Source organism: Bombus vancouverensis, chromosome 15 (genome assembly GCF_051014615.1).
Source record: "Bombus vancouverensis nearcticus chromosome 15, iyBomVanc1_principal, whole genome shotgun sequence".
NCBI classification, from domain to species: Eukaryota; Metazoa; Arthropoda; class Insecta; order Hymenoptera; family Apidae; genus Bombus; species Bombus vancouverensis.
The window spans coordinates 4,535,358-4,555,153 of record NC_134925.1 but is presented as its reverse complement, the minus strand read 5'-3'; the positions used below and the strand labels follow the sequence as shown (position 1 = coordinate 4,555,153).

The following is a 19,796-nucleotide window of genomic DNA, read 5'->3' as shown; positions in this document are numbered from 1 at the left end:
TCAACGAAAATTTCATTTCCTCCACCGTTGTAGCTAATTCTTTAATTATTCCACTTAGCAAAAGCTACATAACACTCAATAATGAAATGGAAGCAACGATTACAAAATAAATTTCACAGTACTATTGACGACCGCTGGTCCCAATAATCTTGTACGGATCCACGTTAACGTTGCCATCCGTGTGTGTTCCATTGTTTACTTGATTTCGAACTTGTTTTACGATCGAAAGCACTACAATCGCTACGAATATGGATCTGTGCACTACGTAAATAATCTTCAGCGTTGACATCGCTCGAAACCCGATGATCGATCTCGTACTTTACCGTCAGCAAAGACTGAGTTCCGTCAAATCGTAATCGCTTAAATACAATAGGATTTATGTCATTTGTCAGATTTTTTCAATGCCTTGTCACGATTGCCATTTACTAGGCCGCTAGGAAAATAACATAATAATACGTCTGCCTCGTAGTTTGGTCTTACCGCGGTTCCTAACCTGCGAAACAAGATCCCGCCTTTCGAGATTTCAGGGGCAACTCGATGACTTCCTGCGTGAAGAATAACGAGGGCTCAAGATCTAGTCTATAGAACTGAAATATTTTTTTGTCGGCTATTCGAAAGTTGTTAGCGTCCGCTGAGTGATGGTTGAAAGAATCTAGAATGTTTAGAGGAAGTGGTATGTACGTTGCTGTTCAAAAGTCTTAGGATAATTTAATTCATTTTTTATAAAAATGTAATGTATTTGATGCAGATTATGAATTTGATGCAGATATGTATTTTTTAGTAGTATCGTTAATTGATTAGCTACTTTCTTTGTCATATAAAGTATGTTGATTATAATTTTTAGTTCACTTTTTCTTTAATTTCGAAATAAATAATAATTAAATCGTGGATGTTTGCACATATTTGAGTTAAATCGGGATATCTGAAGAAAACCAAAAGAAATGAAAGATCTCTATCCTTCGAAACGAGGTGACTCACTTGTGTATGTTAAAAAATTCCTTTCTATTCCTCCTCAATAAGGAACGTTCGAATCCGATTACATTTGTTGGCTGCACCTGAGAAATTATGACCGTGCGCACCTCGATGACCAGAGAATGTCTAGGTAGCCTAACGTACGCGCCTAGAAGCGGACGACCTTGTTTCGCATCAATTTAATTGAGTAACCATTCGTCTCGTAATTGCGATGCGACACATATAATTTTCTTTGCAGCAGACCGAGCAAAGAGCTGTCTTTATTTTGCGCAAACTGCTACTTGATTCCAGCCACCTTTTCTTCCACTATAATCTATCATATAGTGAATCAAACAGAAAAAAGATTCGTCATAAATCTTCAGAAACCATAGTTGGTTCCTTTCGTAAAACGTGATGCGATCTTATAAGAACGACAGGGCCAGGGAGCTTCTTAAAAACGTGATTTATTAAAACTTTACACTGCGCATAAATACATATAAATAACAAGAAGGAGAAATCATGTACATGATACGAAAATGGTCCATGTGCAACGACGACCAGCTCGAGCCGTGTGACCGTGGGGAGTAGAGGTACGTGGGAGCATGCTTGACAAATAAATACCTACGAATCTACGAATATAAATTGGTGATGGTGGTGATGGTGATGGTGGAGAGACGGGGCGATGAAATGAGACCAGGCGATGTGACTGAAGTGACGGACAGAGGCGCGAGCAACAAGAAAGCGAAACGAAGTTAAAGATGGGAGAGACGTGAAGGAGGAGTAGGAGAAATATAGTTGATGGCAGTGGAGAGCGTGATGAAGAGGTGGAGGTGGAGTAGGAGCTAGATACAGATTGAAAGGAACCGTGAAGTGTGAAAAGAGGATAAACGGAAACAAAGTGGACTCGGTGAGGTAGAGACGTGCTACTAGATCTCTCGCGTGCCACCAGCTGCTCCTCGCTGGCGGCTCCTCCGATCACGAGTTCGTTAATTTTGCCGGAATAGCGATCGACGATCCCGCGCGTTGCCATATTTCAGAACGGCCTGCTGGACGCTGTCGTGGATCGTGTCCAAGGATCTCCCGTATCCGGAATGTCCATAGCCGTGGCCGTGGTGCTCCTCGGAGCTGTGAGTATGAGAACTCGAATATACGGGTTTACTGACAATCTCGTAGGTAGTCTTCTTTTCGCCACCACCGGCCAAAGATTTCAAACCAACGATGGCTGATAACATGAGGGCCATCAGGCCAGTCATCAGAGCTTTTCCGGCGAGTAGGGCGAGGGCACCGAAACCGATTGCGCCGAGGGTACCCTTCATCATCATCAGACCAGCAAATAAACCATTCATACCGCCCTTCTCCTTCTTACGTCCTATATGATGATCAATGAAATCGTTATCATGTGTTTTCATTCACGATAATCTTAATCTCTCTCTAAGAAGAGTAATTCCTTACCAGTTCCGATACTTTGTCCACCGCCAAGGCCAAGTTGAGCCAACGTTTCCTCGTTAAAATTCCTAGCAGCCTCGAAGGTCCTGGGGTCGAACAATTTGATGGATATCGAGTGGCTGTTCAGGTAGCTTCCGACCTTGTGAACCAGATACGCGTCCAGTCTCTTCTCCACGTCGTTAGGGAAATCCCTAGCCAGATTGGCGACAACCTCGGAAGCTGGCATACTGGCAGAACTATTTTCTTTGATCACCGACACTCCCGGTAGGATATTGATGTCTTCCTGTTCAGATAATCTATCCAGGAAGGACACCACGTCTAGTTTCAGGCAAGTGGCACTGTAGGACTTGCCACAATCCTTGCTCAGAGTAGAGGCTAGAGTCTCCGGAGATTCCTCAACCATTTGTTTCGAGGTACGTCTCTCGATCTCGCCGACAACGGAGCCGACGAGAAGAAGAGGAAGCAGCAGCAGCAACAGGGCCTGCTGACGATAGACCGACGACTGACCGAATACCGCAAATCCCTTCATCGTGCTGCGCGAATTATGCGACGTTTCTGAACCCGGACGCGACAAACTCTGATCTTAAAGAGATCCTGCTGGAGAAGGTCCGGCGGTTGGGATAAACGGCGTAAAATGGACTTGTTGCACGTGGTTAGGATTCGATCTGCTGACTGAAGCTGACGGACGAGACGCGTACCGTGCACTGGACATACCCTCGGATAGTTGCAGTATATATAGAGCGAGTCACCGGGTAGTCCTTTTTCCTTTTTGCCTTTCGGCCGTTCCATACATTCTCCTAAGTCGAGAGCAACGCGCCGGCGACGGTGTGCTCTCTTCTTTCACGGTGGTCCAAGAGAGGAGGCGAGGGGCTCTCTCGCGTCCACCACCGCCGCTGCCTTGTACGTACGCGGCGAGAGGGAGCGTCAAATAGAGCGGAGAATTCGAATCTCTGTCGAATTTGCGGAAAAAAAAGGATACCGGAGACGTTCTAATGAGAGCGAAGCCTCGTGATCTTGGACTTCCATTCAATTGTCGCCACGGAATCATCTCAGTGAATTCGCTCAGTGGTCATTGTGGATGCTGCTCGGCCAAACTTTCTTCGATATCGATTCCGTTTGCTCTAGAAATCGTTACACTCGCAATCTGGATTCAGAAAGTACTCGTATCGCGCTTCGTACGCTGATCACAGGGAATTATAGACAGCTGTTAAAAGATGGAGTGGATTCTTCCTGCATCGATAATTCCGTCACGTTTAATTATATTTATGAAGTAAATCAACATCTGTATCACTAGTTGTTAAAGTTTAATTCATAGTTTTACTGGGAAAAAGTAGCTCCTGTATCTATGGACATATATTTCAGCTCGTTTGATCGATTGGATATTGCTAGCAGTGACTTTTTTCGTACTCAAACGTACAGATCAATCGAATAAGCTAGGATCGCAGATCGTCTGTGGCCGATGGCGACAGTGACGACCCGACATGAACCACTTTCGATCTCGACGACGAAATCGAGGCGGTCGATGGTCGGACAAAATCGAGCCTCCATATCCGGCTATGCGAAGAGCATCTGAATATTTAAGAAAACTACAAAGGGAGAGGGAAATCACGGAGTATTATTTCCCTCGACTGAGCGAAACGAGACGGAGCAGGCCTACTTTAAATTAGCCCAGTTAACTCGCGGGAGATCGGATTTTCGCGCGCCACGCTCGAACGACAGCGCAACAGACGGATCTGACGGCGAGAAAGTGCGCGGTCAATTTTCACAGGATCCACGCGCCAGAGATGCATCCAACGTTTACTACGCTTTGGAAATCGCGTGGCCACTTACGCGTTCGAGGAACTTGCATGACTTTAGACTCCATATAGTCTGTTCGATTTTATCGAACTTTTGTGGGTCAATCGCGTGGCGATGGTTAAGAATATTGGTTTCTTGAATGATTTCGAAGAAAAGGAATTGAAAATAACAAAGAAGATACAGTGCGAAGAATACAATAAAATAACATAATATTTATAATATTGCGCGTTAATTTTTTTATGATCGATATAATCTTGATTATAATCCTGAATATAATCTTGATTGAGTAAAGGTATCTCTTCCAAGTAATTGATAATTGAAGGAAGGACAAGTTTGGATAAATCGATTTCTATTTTGAAAATAAAGAAGAATCATCGCTCCGAGCTACTGAAAATAAATTCCGATAAAAGTCAGAGATACGTATTTGATCAAGTTTCACCAAACATTGAGAGCTTCTCATCGTCGCATTCGAACTAAAGTGTTACATTTACGCGGCCGCACGCGAACTCGAGAAAAATTCCAGGCTGCGCATTCCGTTGAAATTATTTATCGTCAATAGGGCATGCAGTTTCGAGCGTGGTGAATTCGCGGCGTGAACACCGCGTAAGGCGTTCATGGACGTTTCGTACGGCCGAAACGATGCGCTCGCATGCTCGGCCAGCAGGTGTGTCGGAAAGGAGAGGATTAGCCTTCTTTTCCAGGTATCTATTTCGCTACTTGTTACTTCCTTTTACCGCAACGCCTTCCTTTCGTTAATAATCGCGCGATCTCCGGTGAGCTACTCTTGTTTCGATCCGGCGCAGAGTCGGCCAGTCGCTCTGTCCTTTGCGACCGTAGTCTATCGAATCGTATAAGTTCCCACAACATATCATATTCTTTCAAATTTACAGTAAAACTCTATTTTAGACAGTTGGCTGAAAAGTGAAACCCCATTTTAAACAGTTGAGACGATTGGCGTGAAATTTGTTTAAGAGCTTGCAAAAGTTTAAACGTATAATATCGATATTGGTAGAGTTAATGGAAAATGTCGTGTTACAATGTTACGGTTTGCCGATTAGATTTGATACTTGATTTTCATCGATCGATCCTGGTCATGCCTTTCCAATCACCGGCAAGTACCGAACGTACGCGAACTGTGCCGCAAGTGAAACGTGAATGGGCGCTCCTCCTGTTTCCCATAACTGTTCCTGATATACTGTTACTATCCTTTTAATACATTTAATACGTAACTCGAACGAGTATATCGAACATCGGCCGAATTTCCTCGACGGTGTCGATCGCGCATTATTAAATCTTTCTGTCCTCGACAACCTCCTGTTGGAGAGTCACGCTGAACAAAAAGTTATAACAAATAGAAACGGCATTTCCTACTCTACTTTCCAGAATCCGCGAAAGCGAAAATTAAAACCATTTGACGATTTTACGATCGATTTGCAATTTTATAAGCGTCCTTAATTCTCTGGCCAAGTTTCTACAACCATCATCCGAATGATATAACAGAATTTGCCAGCTTTCGACCGCTTGAATTATCGAAATATCGTACGACAAATGTGAAATAAGTTGGACGAATTAATCGATGGAAAACAACCGGGGTTAATAAGTGGAAGGTTTTCAACTTCGTAATAATTAACATGGAAATCAGAGAAAACAACTGGTTAAAGCGATCGAGTTGTCCATTCAGTCGATAGCTGTTCGATTTTACTCCACTGTCCCTGTCAATGCCACAATTGGGACAGATCTTGTTTCCGATTTCTTCATACGATTCTGTTTTGTACGTGTTTAGTCGCTGGATTCGATTCAACGCGTTGTACATTGGAAACGGTGAACGTAATTGCATAGCATTTGCCGATTGATCGCGCGCGGTTAGCCCATTTTCGTTTCGAAAATCGAGATGGACGTTGAGAAAGTCGCTATTAGTCGCTAATGCACATGGACCACGAGAATTCCCGTAAGATCCACTGGAGATCCTCGAAGGAAACGGCCCGATCGTTTCCCGGCCAGGATCGCCGGTGAACGGCGCGTTATTTGGAAAACCGTGTCGCTTGGAACGAAGAGCGACCACGTGTCTGACCAGGACGGATCGCTTTATTGTTCCGCTCGGAATTGGGCAATTTGCGATTTGCGTAGTCCTTATGGATTTGGAACTTTCAATCCTTTGCATGCAGGAGAACGTGCTGATAGTACTTTTTGTAATATCGTTTTTGTTGATATTTTTTGTTTTCTTCCTTCGTTCCAAGCTTTTACTTGAGATACGAAACTTTCATACAGACGTATTTGCAGTGTTGTAAATTTTCAAAACATACGGGAGCTCCGATTTGTCTGAAAGCATTCGATGTTCGACATTCGTACGTTGAAGAGCAATTCAGGCTTGAAAACTGTTTACAGTATAAAAAGCCTGCAATATTTTGGACATTTCTAATTCCAAAAGCTTGCAATTGATTAAATTTGCTTCACCAGAATAACATTCCAAAGTAGAATATGGATTAGGTGAAACTATCCTTTAATCCACCTCTATTTTATATTAATATGCTCTCATTGTGATTTACACAAATATCGTGTAGTTTCTTTAAACCGTACACCTTCTCAGGCTGTTCATGCGCACGTGCATTCGGTTAGTTTAATGTTCTCAAGTTTGTTGAACGCATTTGCGTTATCGAACCGTGGGTCAGACGGTACAAAAAAAGTCCGAGGTACATCGACAGCGACTGATGCCGGTTGCTGGCCGAGTGGCTGCTTAGACCTCATTAATTCGACACAGAGCATCCGTTATGCGCTCAAAATGCATCGTGCGCGATCATACTTTCGCATTTTTTCAAAGTCAATTTGTAAACGTCATGAGTTTCCCGTTCATATCTAGCCATTGTCCGAGCAATCGTTCTGGTATCTACATTTTAAATATTCAGCAATGAAAGCATTGAAAGATCAAGTTTACCGAAATCTCTTGAAAGTTACCAGGATTTGGCCTGAAACTATTTTTATGATAGTTCGTAGAATGATGCGAAGTGTGTTAATTGAAAGGACTTCGATATAGTATACTTTAAATCGTTTGCTCACTTTACTTATCAGAGAAAATCTTGCTTTTTTGAGAGATATATACATGACTAGTATGTTTTAAATAAAACTTTTAACGAATTAAAAAATCACGGTTAATAAACTTTTTATCGACTTCGGAAATCAACAAAGAGCATTCAGAAATATTTCAATCAACTTCTGAACTCGACAAAGGAAGAGAAGCAAACTCACTCTTAAACCAAGACATTTATAACAAGACCAATCTTCGATAAAAATGAAACAACAAGTTCATTAAATTAACCTTTTCCTACTGAAGATAGAGAAGAGAAGATTTAAGAGAGAGGAGACTTTGTAAAATACTCCAAGTATGTATTCTTATCGATTTCCCGAAATACTTCCAAAGAACTTTAAAATGCCCGGTGGTAATCAAATTTATCAACAAAACCGTAACCCAGCATTCGACTCATTAACTTCTTTTCGCCTCGAGTTCTCCATTCTCTTGACAGTGCTGTCCTCTCGATCGGCTTGTATATACCCAAGGTTTCTGCCCTCTCCACGCAACCTAATCACAACTGATACCGTTACTCGCCGTCTCTCCACTCTGAATGGGGGGAGGCAATGATCGCTCGACGAAGAGGGGAGAACGCAAGGTGGGAGTCCACGTGGAGGTAATGACCCAGTGCCCTTGATCCTGAGAATTCACCCAGGGGGAAGCAGAAATGGCCAATCACCGGCTCGGCCACTTTTCCCACCTTTCCTGTCACAGTGACCCCGATTCCTTCCTGTTCCTACTCCCCTACCTCTTCCTTTCTCCCCACCTGTCGTTCTCTCTCCACGGAGCGCGTCGCACGACTCCTATTTGGGTCGTTAGCCTTCCCCGTCTCCGTGATAACCTGCTTTACCTCGGCGGTTATAGATTTCCAATTATTTATTTAATTATTTTAGCTGTCAATGGCTGTCCGCTCCAGCGGAGAGAGGAAAGTGCATCGATGTGTTCGATGGTTCACGTATTCGAACACTCGTGGAAAATTCGAGGAATGAAAATAACGAAAAACACGAAGATTAGGAAGGGTGGAAATTAAAAGAAAGCGCAAGATCGTAGAAACGAAAGGACGCGATGTCTTTATTCAACACAATGGGAATAACAGAGAGGAGATAATAAATAAAATGAAGGGATGAGAAGATGAATCTTAACTTGAAGACCGAATTTAAGGGATGTCTTGGTAGGGATACTGCTCAGGCCCGAATTCCGGGGCCCACCCTCTGTACGGTTGATTGACTTCTTCCTGTGACCTGTGCCAATGTTCGTGGTGAACTTCAGGTTTTACTATTCCGTACGAGACCCTGGTGGGATAGGAGGGTGGTGGTGGTGTTAGTAGAGCCTTGAGAGCGACCGCTCCGGAAAGAAGAAGGGACAGTAGACCTGCACCGAGTCCCTTGATGCCTATCAGACCGATCAGAGTGATGGCAATAGGAAGGACGATCATGGCTTTGAGTTTGAGAGCCAGTAGTAACGGCAACACGATCTTCTTCAGCTTGGTTCGGGCTGGAACGAAAGCGAAACGATGCAAAATCTAAAATCCACGTAATCGTCGTACATTACTTTTATCGTAGATACTCCGTAGATCTTAGAAATTTGTTAAGAAATATAAAAATAATAAGAAGAAATTGAACAAAAAAGAACAAAAGTGTTCATTAATGCGTGTCGACGAATTTGATGGATCGGATGAATCGTCAAGTGAAATTCATCAAGCTGATCAGACTGCGAATCTGGAAGGGGTATCTAGAAGCCTCTAATGGCCATTTATCGGCTATCTACTTTCTTCGACATGTGGCACTCTCGTTCAAGGTCCTCGTTCGTCGTGTTCTTCAGGCAGCTGTCCCAGAAACCCGGAATCCCATCGATGGCCCACTTTATCTCAATCCCTGCCACACTAACGTTTTCGCGGATGCAGAGGAAGTGGGACGCGTCTTCGTGGCTTTCTATGCTCGACGCACTGCTACTTTCCTCCCTCCATTCTTCATCGCGTTCCAACCGTTTATTCCTTGCGTGGGGAACGCAGGATACATCCCGACGACTCAGTTCGGGGAGAAGAAAAAATTTGTGAAAACTTCGAGGCGCGTAAAAGAGGCCGAGAAAAAGAGCAGCAGGCAGAGGCGTTGGTTCGTCGACGAAGCCAATCGGAAACATCGCCATCTGAAGTCCCACTTTACGACCAATCGTTCCTCGTCTTCGTGGCTTACTTCCATCGTATTGGAGAGAGTTTAGAAAGGCGAGGTACTATAAGTTCGTGGCCGTGGTCCAGTCGATTCACAGCAGCGATTCGACGCGACGGAGATCCACTTGTCTTGACGTTGAAGTATAAAAGTGTCTCCTGGAATTTAGTTCCTCCTCGAGATCACTTCGGGAAATCATGAATATTTCCCCTTTCTTTCAGTGTTTTACGCTTTGGTAGTCGAGAGAGTGAGTCTCGAATGCTGAAGATGTTAATGTAGGCTAAAGGAGAGATCGAAGGAATACTTGTAATAGAAAGTTTCTTCGATTTTTCTTCGTGATAGATTCTTACTTCTGTTGCCTGTTTTTGATTGGTTCTTTTTCGAGCAAAAGCTTCGTACCTCTTGCACGATTTAAGTGAATTTTCGTTTTCTTCTTGGGACATAGTCTCCCTTTCTCTGTAGATTTTTCGATGATTAAAAGAGATTGAAAAAAAGCTGTAGAATTTAGCACATCGTAAACATCGTAAAGAGTACATGTGTCCAAGCTCGATCTACGATCGAAATCTTTAAAATTACAATCAAGATTGATGTTCATCGCGACTGCAAAAGTTGATTACCAATATTTAAAGAGTTATATAATTAGAATTTCGCTTAGAAAGTAATCAAATACTTCTAATAACCTTCATACCAATACTGAAAAAGTTTCATACAATCAAAATTATACTTAAACCTCACCGTTTCGAAGCAAAATGACGTTTGGAAACATTAAATTTCTTCAACCAACTTAAAAGTCTTTTAACATATTTTCTAAAAAATTAATTTTACCTTCAGAAGCTCCTGTAGTCAGACCTCTAAGGCCAATCTCCATGTCCTTCTGTCCCATAGCTCTGCCAAACATGTCGGCAGAAGATCCATCGCTTGGTAGATGTACATGAATTTTCCTGTTCCTCAAGAACTGTTCGATCTTGTTCACTAGAGGGTCCTGACTAGCTCTTGCAGCCTCTTCATCTTCCACAATGTCTACCTTCTCCAAAGTGATCATATCACCGTAGATCTTGATGGTGTCCCTTTTATTCAGTTCGTCCATCGTCTTGGTTAGGCTGATCTCCACGCTTCTGGCGTCTTCAGCCGCGACGATGGCGATCGAAAACAACGCCAATATCGCGATCAATGATTTCATCATGATGATCGATTGAACTGGACGGACACGAGGATTTTGACTGTTTGTCTCGAGGTCAATTTTTCTTTTATACTTCGACTCGTGATCGATGGTGGGGTCGGTTTGAACCATTTGGCAAGCGACGTGCAAGGGCTGTGGTGTCAAGAATTTTAATTTCGGCGTCTCACCGGCTAGCCACTGCACAACGCGTACATTTTCATGACGTATCGTCTAACGATAGAAATTAATTTTCCTTTTCAGCGAGATCACTTTCGAGCGATCTATCAACTTCGTCTATGATCTGTGTTTAAATTAGACTTTAATCAACTGAAAGTAAAAATCGATGGAATACTAATTTTATCACTTCCACGAGTGATATAAGTTTGACAGTTATTGTACTGAAGCCGTCGAATACCAATTTTATTAAACTTTAATAACAACTTTTTGCGTTCGAATTAAATTTTAATCGACTGATAAAGGAATCGATGAATTACAGATTTTACTACTTGTTGGAGTGGTAAAAATTCAACAACAGTACTGTTCATTTTTAAAGTGCGAGAAATATAAACGTGAAACACAGGTTTCTAGAAACCTTGAGGATAAATAGCTGTTAACTAGAATGGACTGTCTTTAGAGTGATTGAAACCTGGAAAAAGTTGAAGGTTTGTCAAAGGTGCGACTGATTTGTTTTGGAGGAAAGTAGGAAGTTTTCTTTCAAGCATTTCATTTACCAAAGAGAAAAGTTGGAAATTACAAGCGTGATTTATTCGAGAAGTGGGACCAATACGTGGAACTGTTGTTCCTCGTTCAAACTGTAAAACTCTCTCTAAATTCTGTCCACGAAGCGGTAAGGGACAGAAGACAGTATCGTTCTTTAGCGTACAATGGAACGTCTCGTTTCTGGAGTTGGAAGAATAAAAGGGAGGCGCCGAAACGAGCGTTCCTTTGTCGAGTTGACACAATGGCGTGTTTCCACGACCAGAATCCGCTCTTTCAATCGTGGCTTCGACAATGACAGAGCCACTCCCGCGTGTTTCTCGCGGTACATCATATTCACGTGACAGTTGGTAATAAGTTCTTCGGTGAAAATTAGATTTCCGTGTCTGTTCGCGCGTGTGACACGGAACGGCATGCAGAACCGACTGTCGTGTCCCGAATCTGTTTTCGGTCGGAAGTGGGAGAAGGAGAGAGAAAGAAGGAGAGAAAGGAATGGAAGGATAAGCGAAGAAAGGGGAAAGAGAAGGCGCAAAAATAGGGTACAACCGCGGTGGGAGTGCAAACGAAATGGTATGTCCGATCGGAATCGCATATGAGCCAGACCGATTGTCGGCTCGATCGACGATCATGTCGATATTTCGCGCGCAGGGCAAACACTAATCACGTACATACCGTTTTCTATGCACCTTCTCGCCTTGCGTCGCTCGCACATGCATAAATAATCTCTTTAAATTAGAAATCGTCTTTCCTTACGATCTAACACTCGATCCCAGCTGGTTAAAGAGATGAAAACTGATAAACGAACCTCTCAGAAGACAAAATGACCAACACCACCTTCGTGTCACAATTTGATTGTTCAGCTACACGATTAATCGTCGATTCTCAAGAAACGATTGACTTACTTTCGCTTGTTGTATTCTATTTAGCTATTCGCATATGACATAAATGATAGCAAATTCCAAGATGAATTTTCAAAAACGATGCTTGTAACGTTATTACTTTTCTCTACTTTCCAATTCTGAAATCGGTTATATCGAACTATTGAAATTTTGCAGCTTTCTCAGTGACTTTCAAGTGATTCAAATACACGACAAGTATGTGATAGACAATCTGCAATAGTACAAATAATTTATTAATACAAAGGATTATTAATAATTTACTCGGTCCATAAGTTATTCGCTTAAATATTAATCTAACAGTCGAGAACGAGTCTAGCGAGTATTACACGCACTAGATTCGAGAGATATGGCCCCCAGATAGCCTGGAGTCTTTCGTTCCTCATAAACGTAGACTCAGGATCGTCGTTTCAATTGGTTTCGTTCGTGATCGGCGCCTGCGCAGAGTATGCCATCGAATGGGCGTCTATTTTTCCATTTTCAGCGTCGAAACTTCTCTTGTAGTAGCCCTGAGGTTGAACACCTGCTGCGACATTGGCTGCCCAGCCTTGGTTGGCGTTGTCAAACCATCCAGTCGATGGTTGAGGGTTCTTGCTGAAAAAACTAGTAGCTCCAGAATTGCTGCTGCCGAATAATCTCTGGAAAGCCAACACTCCAGCTAGCAGAAGGGCTATTTTGCCCACGAAAAGGGCCTTCATGACCAGGAGACCAAGACTTCCGAGGAGAATTGGGATTAGGGCGAACAATTTTATTCCTGCGGCGGCGATCAGAGGCAGTGCTATTTTCTTTATTTTGGCGCGACCTGGAAACAAGAGTTACGGAGTGAAAATTAATTTCGGTAGCGGAGATATCTTTAATTTAAAAGAGGTGAAATAAACATTTCGAAACTTTGCTTTAATAGATAAATTTTAAGTTGAAGCATCGAATTTAGAGAACAATGGATAATCGTAGAAAAGTAGATTTGGAAGTTTCATTCTAAATTAGAATTATTTTAATGCGAAAATCTAAAAGAGAAAATTTTAAGCAATTTTATCTCAATAGAAAGATTGAAATGCGTATATTCTCAATGTAGGAGTTGCTAAACGATCTAAAAGTAATGATATCACCATTCTTTAAAAAATTGCGAATATATTCCCTGTATATTTCATATGTTTTGCTTAAAAATCGAATACCACGGTACTAAAAATGAAACTTCACTTCCCCGAAATTTAATCTGTAAACGGAACATTGAAGAATAAGAAGACACGAAAGACAACATAACAAATGAAGCATATTTGCTCACGTCACTTAGCTACCCGATCCTAAGTGTCGCTAATTAATAGCCTGCGTGTTATCAAGCGCAGTGAGCCCCTTTTTTTCTCTCTCTGGAGGCGATGTATAATTTCAGAAGGAAAGCGAATGGAGGAGGTAGTGCGCGAGGAACGGGTTTATCCGGAACAGGTTACCGCGGCGCGTATAGATATCACGAAGGTGAAAGGCGCGGTGAACAGTTTATTCGTTCATACCGGTGACGCGTCGGGGCGTCATCAAGGTGGGAAAGATTACGTAATAGAAGCATCTCTATCATAGCGCAAGATAGAAAGTTACCTTCATCCAGAGCGCGGGATATCGAGCCCTCCTCGGGCATGCTCAGCTTCAAACTATGGGACTTCATAAACGACAGGGCTGATTCTACCAGCATAGTGGCGAGCTTAATGGCCCTGTCCGACGTGTCTCTTGGTAATTCATTCATAATATCGACCTCCGTCTTCAAATCTTTTCCGCTACGTTCCACTAAGAAGAAGAATGACATATAAAACTTCAAGGAACTCAACGATGTTTGTTTGAATGTCAAAATTTGCAAATCGTAAAATAGATTAGATACAATTTATGTGGCATTATCAAGGGATTAAACTTCCAAGAACCAAGTAGCTACAAATTTAAGCAACTCTCCGAAGGACTTAAAAAATGTTAGACAGAATTGAACTTAAACTTACTCGGTGTTTCCCTCACGAACTTCACACCATCGATGATCTCGATGTCGCTAGACCTGGCGGCTCTATCCAGCGCGCTGACGGTCTTGACGAACATGCAGCTAAACAGCGCGTTCTCTTGCTCGAAGCAATCGAGATTCCTGTTGAGCTCAATGTTGTTAAGTTCCGGCGTGGGCACAGCCACGGCGGATGTAACGAAAAGACACAGTATCACTATTTTGTTCATCTTTTGTGTCTGATCCAACGTGTTAACCGATAATTGCAAAGAAAACGTATTGAAGAGGATCGAGCACGTCCCTCGGAAAATTTTCGGAGCAAAGTGTGATCTGACCCTCCGTAGCTTCTATCTTTATAGGTCTTCACCAGCTGGGACCCTCCCCAATATCCCCACTCTAACCGATGACGCATGTGACGACGACAAACGACTAAGACACACAAGGCGTCATCGCTGGTACATGTCGTTGCCCACCTCTCCGTCAGAAGAAACTTTCTTCAACAATTTTTTAAACAAACGACCGACCACTTCCATGGATCAGCGGAGTAGTTGAAGCTGGGCGGACCTTAGCATCGGCGATCCCTGATATTAGTGGCCCAGCAAGATTCTAAGAATTAGGTTAGTAGGGGAGACGATGACGTTATAGACGAAGGGATTTCGATGGTCCATCGATGCACCTCGAAATGAATTATATTAATACCATGGTATAAACGAAGAGAAGCTGAATTCTTTGAGGGAAAATCATTGTTTTAATAATTATAGCAAAAATTAGGCTCATAGTTTTATTAATTATTGGAAAAATAATACAAGAGATTCCCATTTTTTATATCCAAATAATTCTAACAACCTTTCTCGAACTTATCCACCTCTGAGAAATTAAGTTGCATCGGTATTACTCTTTAAATTTTGTGATATGTGTATATTGTATATTGTATATTATTAATATAAATTGCAAAGACGTCAGACGATTATAGTGTACCCATCGATAAGTTACCGTCTTTAACGTCGAGAACACGTTTGATCGAGATTCTGCGCATATAATTCACCTTAATTTTCTCAGGCATTCAGTAAATTCTATTCTCTAAATATTCCTACAACTGGAAAATCTTCCATGATCGAGACCGATGTTTTCAAATATTTCCACGTGCAGCAAGCAGCTCGCCTTGGCCCACAGACATGGCCATCGGTCATGCCAAGCTAGAAATTGCATCGTGGATATATTTTCTGATATAAGACCCACTCTAAACAGTTTCCCTCTTGTGAATACCGGTGTCATTCTCTGTAACTTCTACGTATTTTATTCAGATAATCGTCTCCTTTCGGTGTAAACTGTTAAGTACAATGTTTACAAAGTATGTTTTCGTGGGGGATGGAATTTTTTGTGCTTTTAAGGTTGTACCATTCACAGATCGTCGAAGAAAATTCTACTTTCTCCGACATTGTTTGCTCTGTCAATAGTCGGTATACTAAAGTGTGGCTCAATGGGACAGAGTAAAAATTACGATAAGCGAATTTCTTGTCAGTGCTTCAACAGTTGCATTGGTAATTATTCTCGATATTCCTTTTCGATTGCTTTCTTAAATAGTGCATAATAGCAATTATTAATTAGATATTATACCTAAGCACTTGGATAACTGTTCTCTTTTTAATAAGGATTTAACGCGAATTCCTGATTCGATAATGGGCGCGAAGTAGTCCAGCCGATGTCATTCGTACAGCAAACAATGTCCAGCAATGCGTACATCTCATCGGGACCGTTTCTTTTTTTCGAATGGCGCATGCCTCGGAATGGCAACTGCCTTATTCGCGAGCGCTGCTCCATTGTCTCGTTCCGGGTCTCTTTAAATATTTAACAGTCGCGCGGAACTTCGTCATCTTCGCGTTAACGGTATCCCTTCGATGGATTTTCACGATTAATTTTCTAGGTTACGTCCGTTCATGAAGTCGGTGACTTCCGATTGTTACAACACTACATTGTGCCTTCCACCAATTCTATAGAACCTCATCACGTTCATTTGCATGGTTAACGCAATAGAATCATTTATAGTAGCGATCCTGTAATTATTTCTGGTAGCGTAAATTTTATACAGTTATGGAGAACAGAAAAGAATACATCGAGAAAAGTAGAATGAAGATGCTGAATAGGTATATCGGATGTTAAATGGAGAAATTTCTTCGCGACTGCTCACTTTGCTTTCAACGATGATTCAATTTCTGCTGTTGCGTCTGAATGACTTTCTTCTGATCGTCGTCTCATCTGATTTCGACTTTCAACCGGCACGGTTTATCTAAACGCGTGATTAATAAGCGTTTCGAGGTTTGAAAGCTATGTAATATTAGGAATTATTGGAAGGTAGTGAACAAAAGTTTGGTGAATCGGATTACCTTTCCACGAATTTTAAAGCACAGTGGAAGGTTGTAGGTTTTAAGGTCGACGACTTGTCCTATTTAATAGTGGCTCATTCCTTTCTTATCTTTATCATTTCCTGGGTTTCTTAGATGGTTGTGGTATCTTCCGTGGTTAATTTTTTTGTCTATTCTCGACAACGACGATTTCACAGTTTTATAAATAATAATCTCCAACTTAGAAAATATCTGTCAAAGTTCATACTTCTTCCTTCTTTAACCGTGCTACTTTTTATTTCTCGATACCGCTTTAGTTTCAACCAAGAAGACTTTTAATGTTTTAAAACGATCTTTATAATACAGTTGGAACAAAAAATTATGCGTATTACGATAAATGTTTTTTCAAATTTCCTTCAAATTTAGCAACCTTGTATCGATGTTAACCTGAAGTGAATAAATTAAATGAAAAATACGATTCGGTCGAAAATGATCTAAAAGACGCAGGTTAATTACTCACAATTTAGTGAAAGAAGATTTACGAGTAATTTTTAAAATAAGGTATAAAATACTTAAAATAGTTATGAAAATTTAACAATGGAAATATCGATTTGTCGATAAGGTTTATCAGTAACGATGCTTGCCACACGAATTTATAATTCTGGTAATTCGAGATGAACTTTCACTTGGAGTACCAGCGGTGCAATTAATCACAATCATGACAGGTTAGAGCAATTAATTATACGCATTGTATAGAATTATACGCACTGTATAGAATTATACGCACTGTATAGAATTATACGCACTGTATAGAATTATACGTATCGTTTCCAAGGAATCGAGCATCCCTTACAGCAAGCACGATTTGATTTGCAAGCGTAAAATGATGATTCGCTACCGTTCGAAAACACTTTCTACGGTTCGCTTCGTTTTCCGTTTATTAACCTCTCGGCTTTTTTCTGTTGCATTATGGAATAATTAGCAAGTTTCGTTTGCGTCAGTTTGAACGAGGAAAGTTTTATCAGCTTTAAGCTTGTTTGACAGAACAGGCAATGGATTCTCTGCGTATAGTTAAGTCACGGAATAAAATTAATATTTGATTTTCTATCGACCGACGAATTATAAAATACGTAGGGGTCGAGGGTGAAATGAACAAAACGTTTTTAACATTTTGAATAATAATGAGTCTTTACTTTTTCCTGTGGCGTTCCCTATAAAATTTGTAAGGCTCAGTGTCCATCGTGTCGTCGCCCTCAAAAAAGTCCTGTCTCTTGTATTTATTCACGGGCATATTTACCACCTCGTAGCTTGTGGAGTGAGCCTGAGCGACCTTCTTCAATCCTACTATAGCTGCCAGAATTAGACTCATCAAACTCAGAACCACTGCCTTCCCACTTAATATAGCCAAAGTTTTCAACGCGATAGGCAGAAGAATCGATTTGATTAATATAACTCCTACAATCAAGGGGAGGATGTATTTGTTCAGCTTGTGTCTCTTCTTCTTGCGAGCTGCAACAAAAATGAACGATATGTGTATTATAAACTAATTTCCGATTCTAGTGAAAAAGAAGTGTTATAATTGTAGTGAGAAAGAAATATGATAATTGTAGTCAGAAAAAAAATTCGAGTTTAGATTTGATTATTTCATAATATTTGGTCATTTAATGCTTCATATATTGTCGATCGCTATAAAATCGGGTACCGTTTCTATGTCATCGGAGATGCACCAGAAAACGCAGGTCATCGGAAGCAAAAAAGAAGCACTTCTTATTAGTCACGTTCATGAAATATACAAGGTAATAAGGTGAACTGGAGTGGAAAGCATTTATGGCTTTTGTGTTAACCGACCACGCACTATGAACAACCGAGCTTCACATTATGATACACATTAGACGTCGCTAACTAGCTGGTGTGACGTTCCTTTGTTACATGGAACCAGTCGATTAACACATCAACGTAACGCCCTCCAAGCTATCGATCACACGAATTTCTTACATTCACATTCTTACATTCACGAAAAATACTCGATTTTTGACAACTAAATCCACTAAATCGGATTACAGTTGTTAGTACTAATGGATTATTATTAACTGGTAGTAAAAGCTCAATTAAATCAAATTACAATTATTAATAGTAACGAGTCACTAATAACTAGTAGTTAAGGAACTCTAGTATCTAATAGTAGAAAGATAAATAAAGGACCATTGAGAATCTATAGTCTAGTCCGTATACCTTCGAAAGAAGAACGTGTCACAGGAAGAACATCGTCCACAGCGTTTAGAATGCTGTCACTGATCCAGTCCGCAGGAGTCGTCGAATTTTCCAACTGAGGCTTCCAACTCTCCTGCATCATCGTGGGCTGCGTGGTTTCGGTCGCCGTTAACAAAGGCAGAAGAAACAGCGGGTATACCATCGGCATTCTTCTGTCTCATCTGAGAATTTCCTTCACCAGTAGTTAATATTCTACGGAGAATCGAGAAGCAGCGCGGCACACGCTTCGTGAGAAATAAAAAGATTCAATTTATCTTACTAAAATTCACAAAAAGAATGGATGCCACCTGAAGGCTGTAGTAAACTATGATTCACGATCATCGAAGGATCTGACGATGAAAAAAGTATGACGGCACAAGATGATGACAGGCGAACTGTCCAGCTGGCAAATGAAATGTTAACTGACATTCGCCCTAGGCCGGACCATTAGTTTATATAGGTGAAACGTGAAAAGCCCAGAGAAGGAGACCGCCATCTAACTTGGTACTGACGCGTGACGAAGGATTCACTGTCCATTCACGTCCACCTCCGTCTCTGTTCTCTCTGATCATTGGACGACGTCGAAGACGATGGGTCTTCGTAACATTTTCAGCGGTGGAAGAATCTGTCGATCGTCGACGACGATGAGACGATGCGAGATTGTGTCCCGTTCTCGATCGTTAATCGAGGTTCGTTTCACACTCGAGTAATCGATCTGGATTGTTCAAGCGTGGTCTGTTTACAGGGCGGTGTCTTAGCAAAGTGGAGGCTGGCAATATAACTTATATGACGACGCGATCACATCGCGAAAGGAAACGTTCTGGCTAATCGTAGAAATCGATTTTGTTGAGATATGGTGACTCGAATTTTAAGGAAAATTGTTGGTTAATTCGTATAATTGGATCTGGAAGAAGAAGTATTTTTGTGTTTATGCATGCTTTGTTAATTGCTTGATTAACGTGTATGAAATCATCTACTCGTTAATTACGCAGAATCACGTAAGAAGGATCGTCTATAAATTTTCACGGTGCATCATGCTA

General features: G+C 41.4%; 4 protein-coding genes across 4 annotated transcripts; all 4 read right to left on the bottom strand.

The window, feature by feature from the left end:
* Positions 1 to 1,440: 1,440 nt before the first annotated feature.
* Osi16 (DUF1676 domain-containing protein Osi16) lies at positions 1,441 to 3,079 on the bottom strand. Its single transcript, XM_033335160.2, has 2 exons — positions 2,404 to 3,079; positions 1,441 to 2,320 (listed from the first exon to the last, which is right to left on the bottom strand). The coding sequence occupies exons 1-2, from the start codon at positions 2,924 to 2,926 to the stop codon at positions 1,938 to 1,940; spliced, it is 906 nt and encodes a 301-aa protein (XP_033191051.2). The 5' UTR covers positions 2,927 to 3,079; the 3' UTR covers positions 1,441 to 1,937.
* Positions 3,080 to 8,305: 5,226 nt separating this feature from the next.
* On the bottom strand, positions 8,306 to 10,628 carry Osi15 (DUF1676 domain-containing protein Osi15). Its single transcript, XM_033335292.2, has 2 exons — positions 10,249 to 10,628; positions 8,306 to 8,752 (listed from the first exon to the last, which is right to left on the bottom strand). Exons 1-2 carry the CDS (start codon positions 10,604 to 10,606, stop codon positions 8,415 to 8,417), a joined length of 696 nt encoding a protein of 231 aa, XP_033191183.2. The 5' UTR covers positions 10,607 to 10,628; the 3' UTR covers positions 8,306 to 8,414.
* A 1,787-nt stretch (positions 10,629 to 12,415) lies between these two features.
* Positions 12,416 to 14,473, bottom strand: Osi14 (DUF1676 domain-containing protein Osi14). Its single transcript, XM_033335291.2, has 3 exons — positions 14,172 to 14,473; positions 13,783 to 13,968; positions 12,416 to 12,997 (listed from the first exon to the last, which is right to left on the bottom strand). Exons 1-3 carry the CDS (start codon positions 14,392 to 14,394, stop codon positions 12,606 to 12,608), a joined length of 801 nt encoding a protein of 266 aa, XP_033191182.1. The 5' UTR covers positions 14,395 to 14,473; the 3' UTR covers positions 12,416 to 12,605.
* A 3,222-nt stretch (positions 14,474 to 17,695) lies between these two features.
* Positions 17,696 to 18,924, bottom strand: LOC117157321 (uncharacterized). The gene is given in 2 exon segments (XM_076624958.1): positions 17,696 to 18,015; positions 18,709 to 18,924. Coding segments are annotated over 2 exon segments (531 nt in total). The 5' UTR covers positions 18,920 to 18,924.
* Between the last annotated feature and the right edge of the window lie 872 nt (positions 18,925 to 19,796).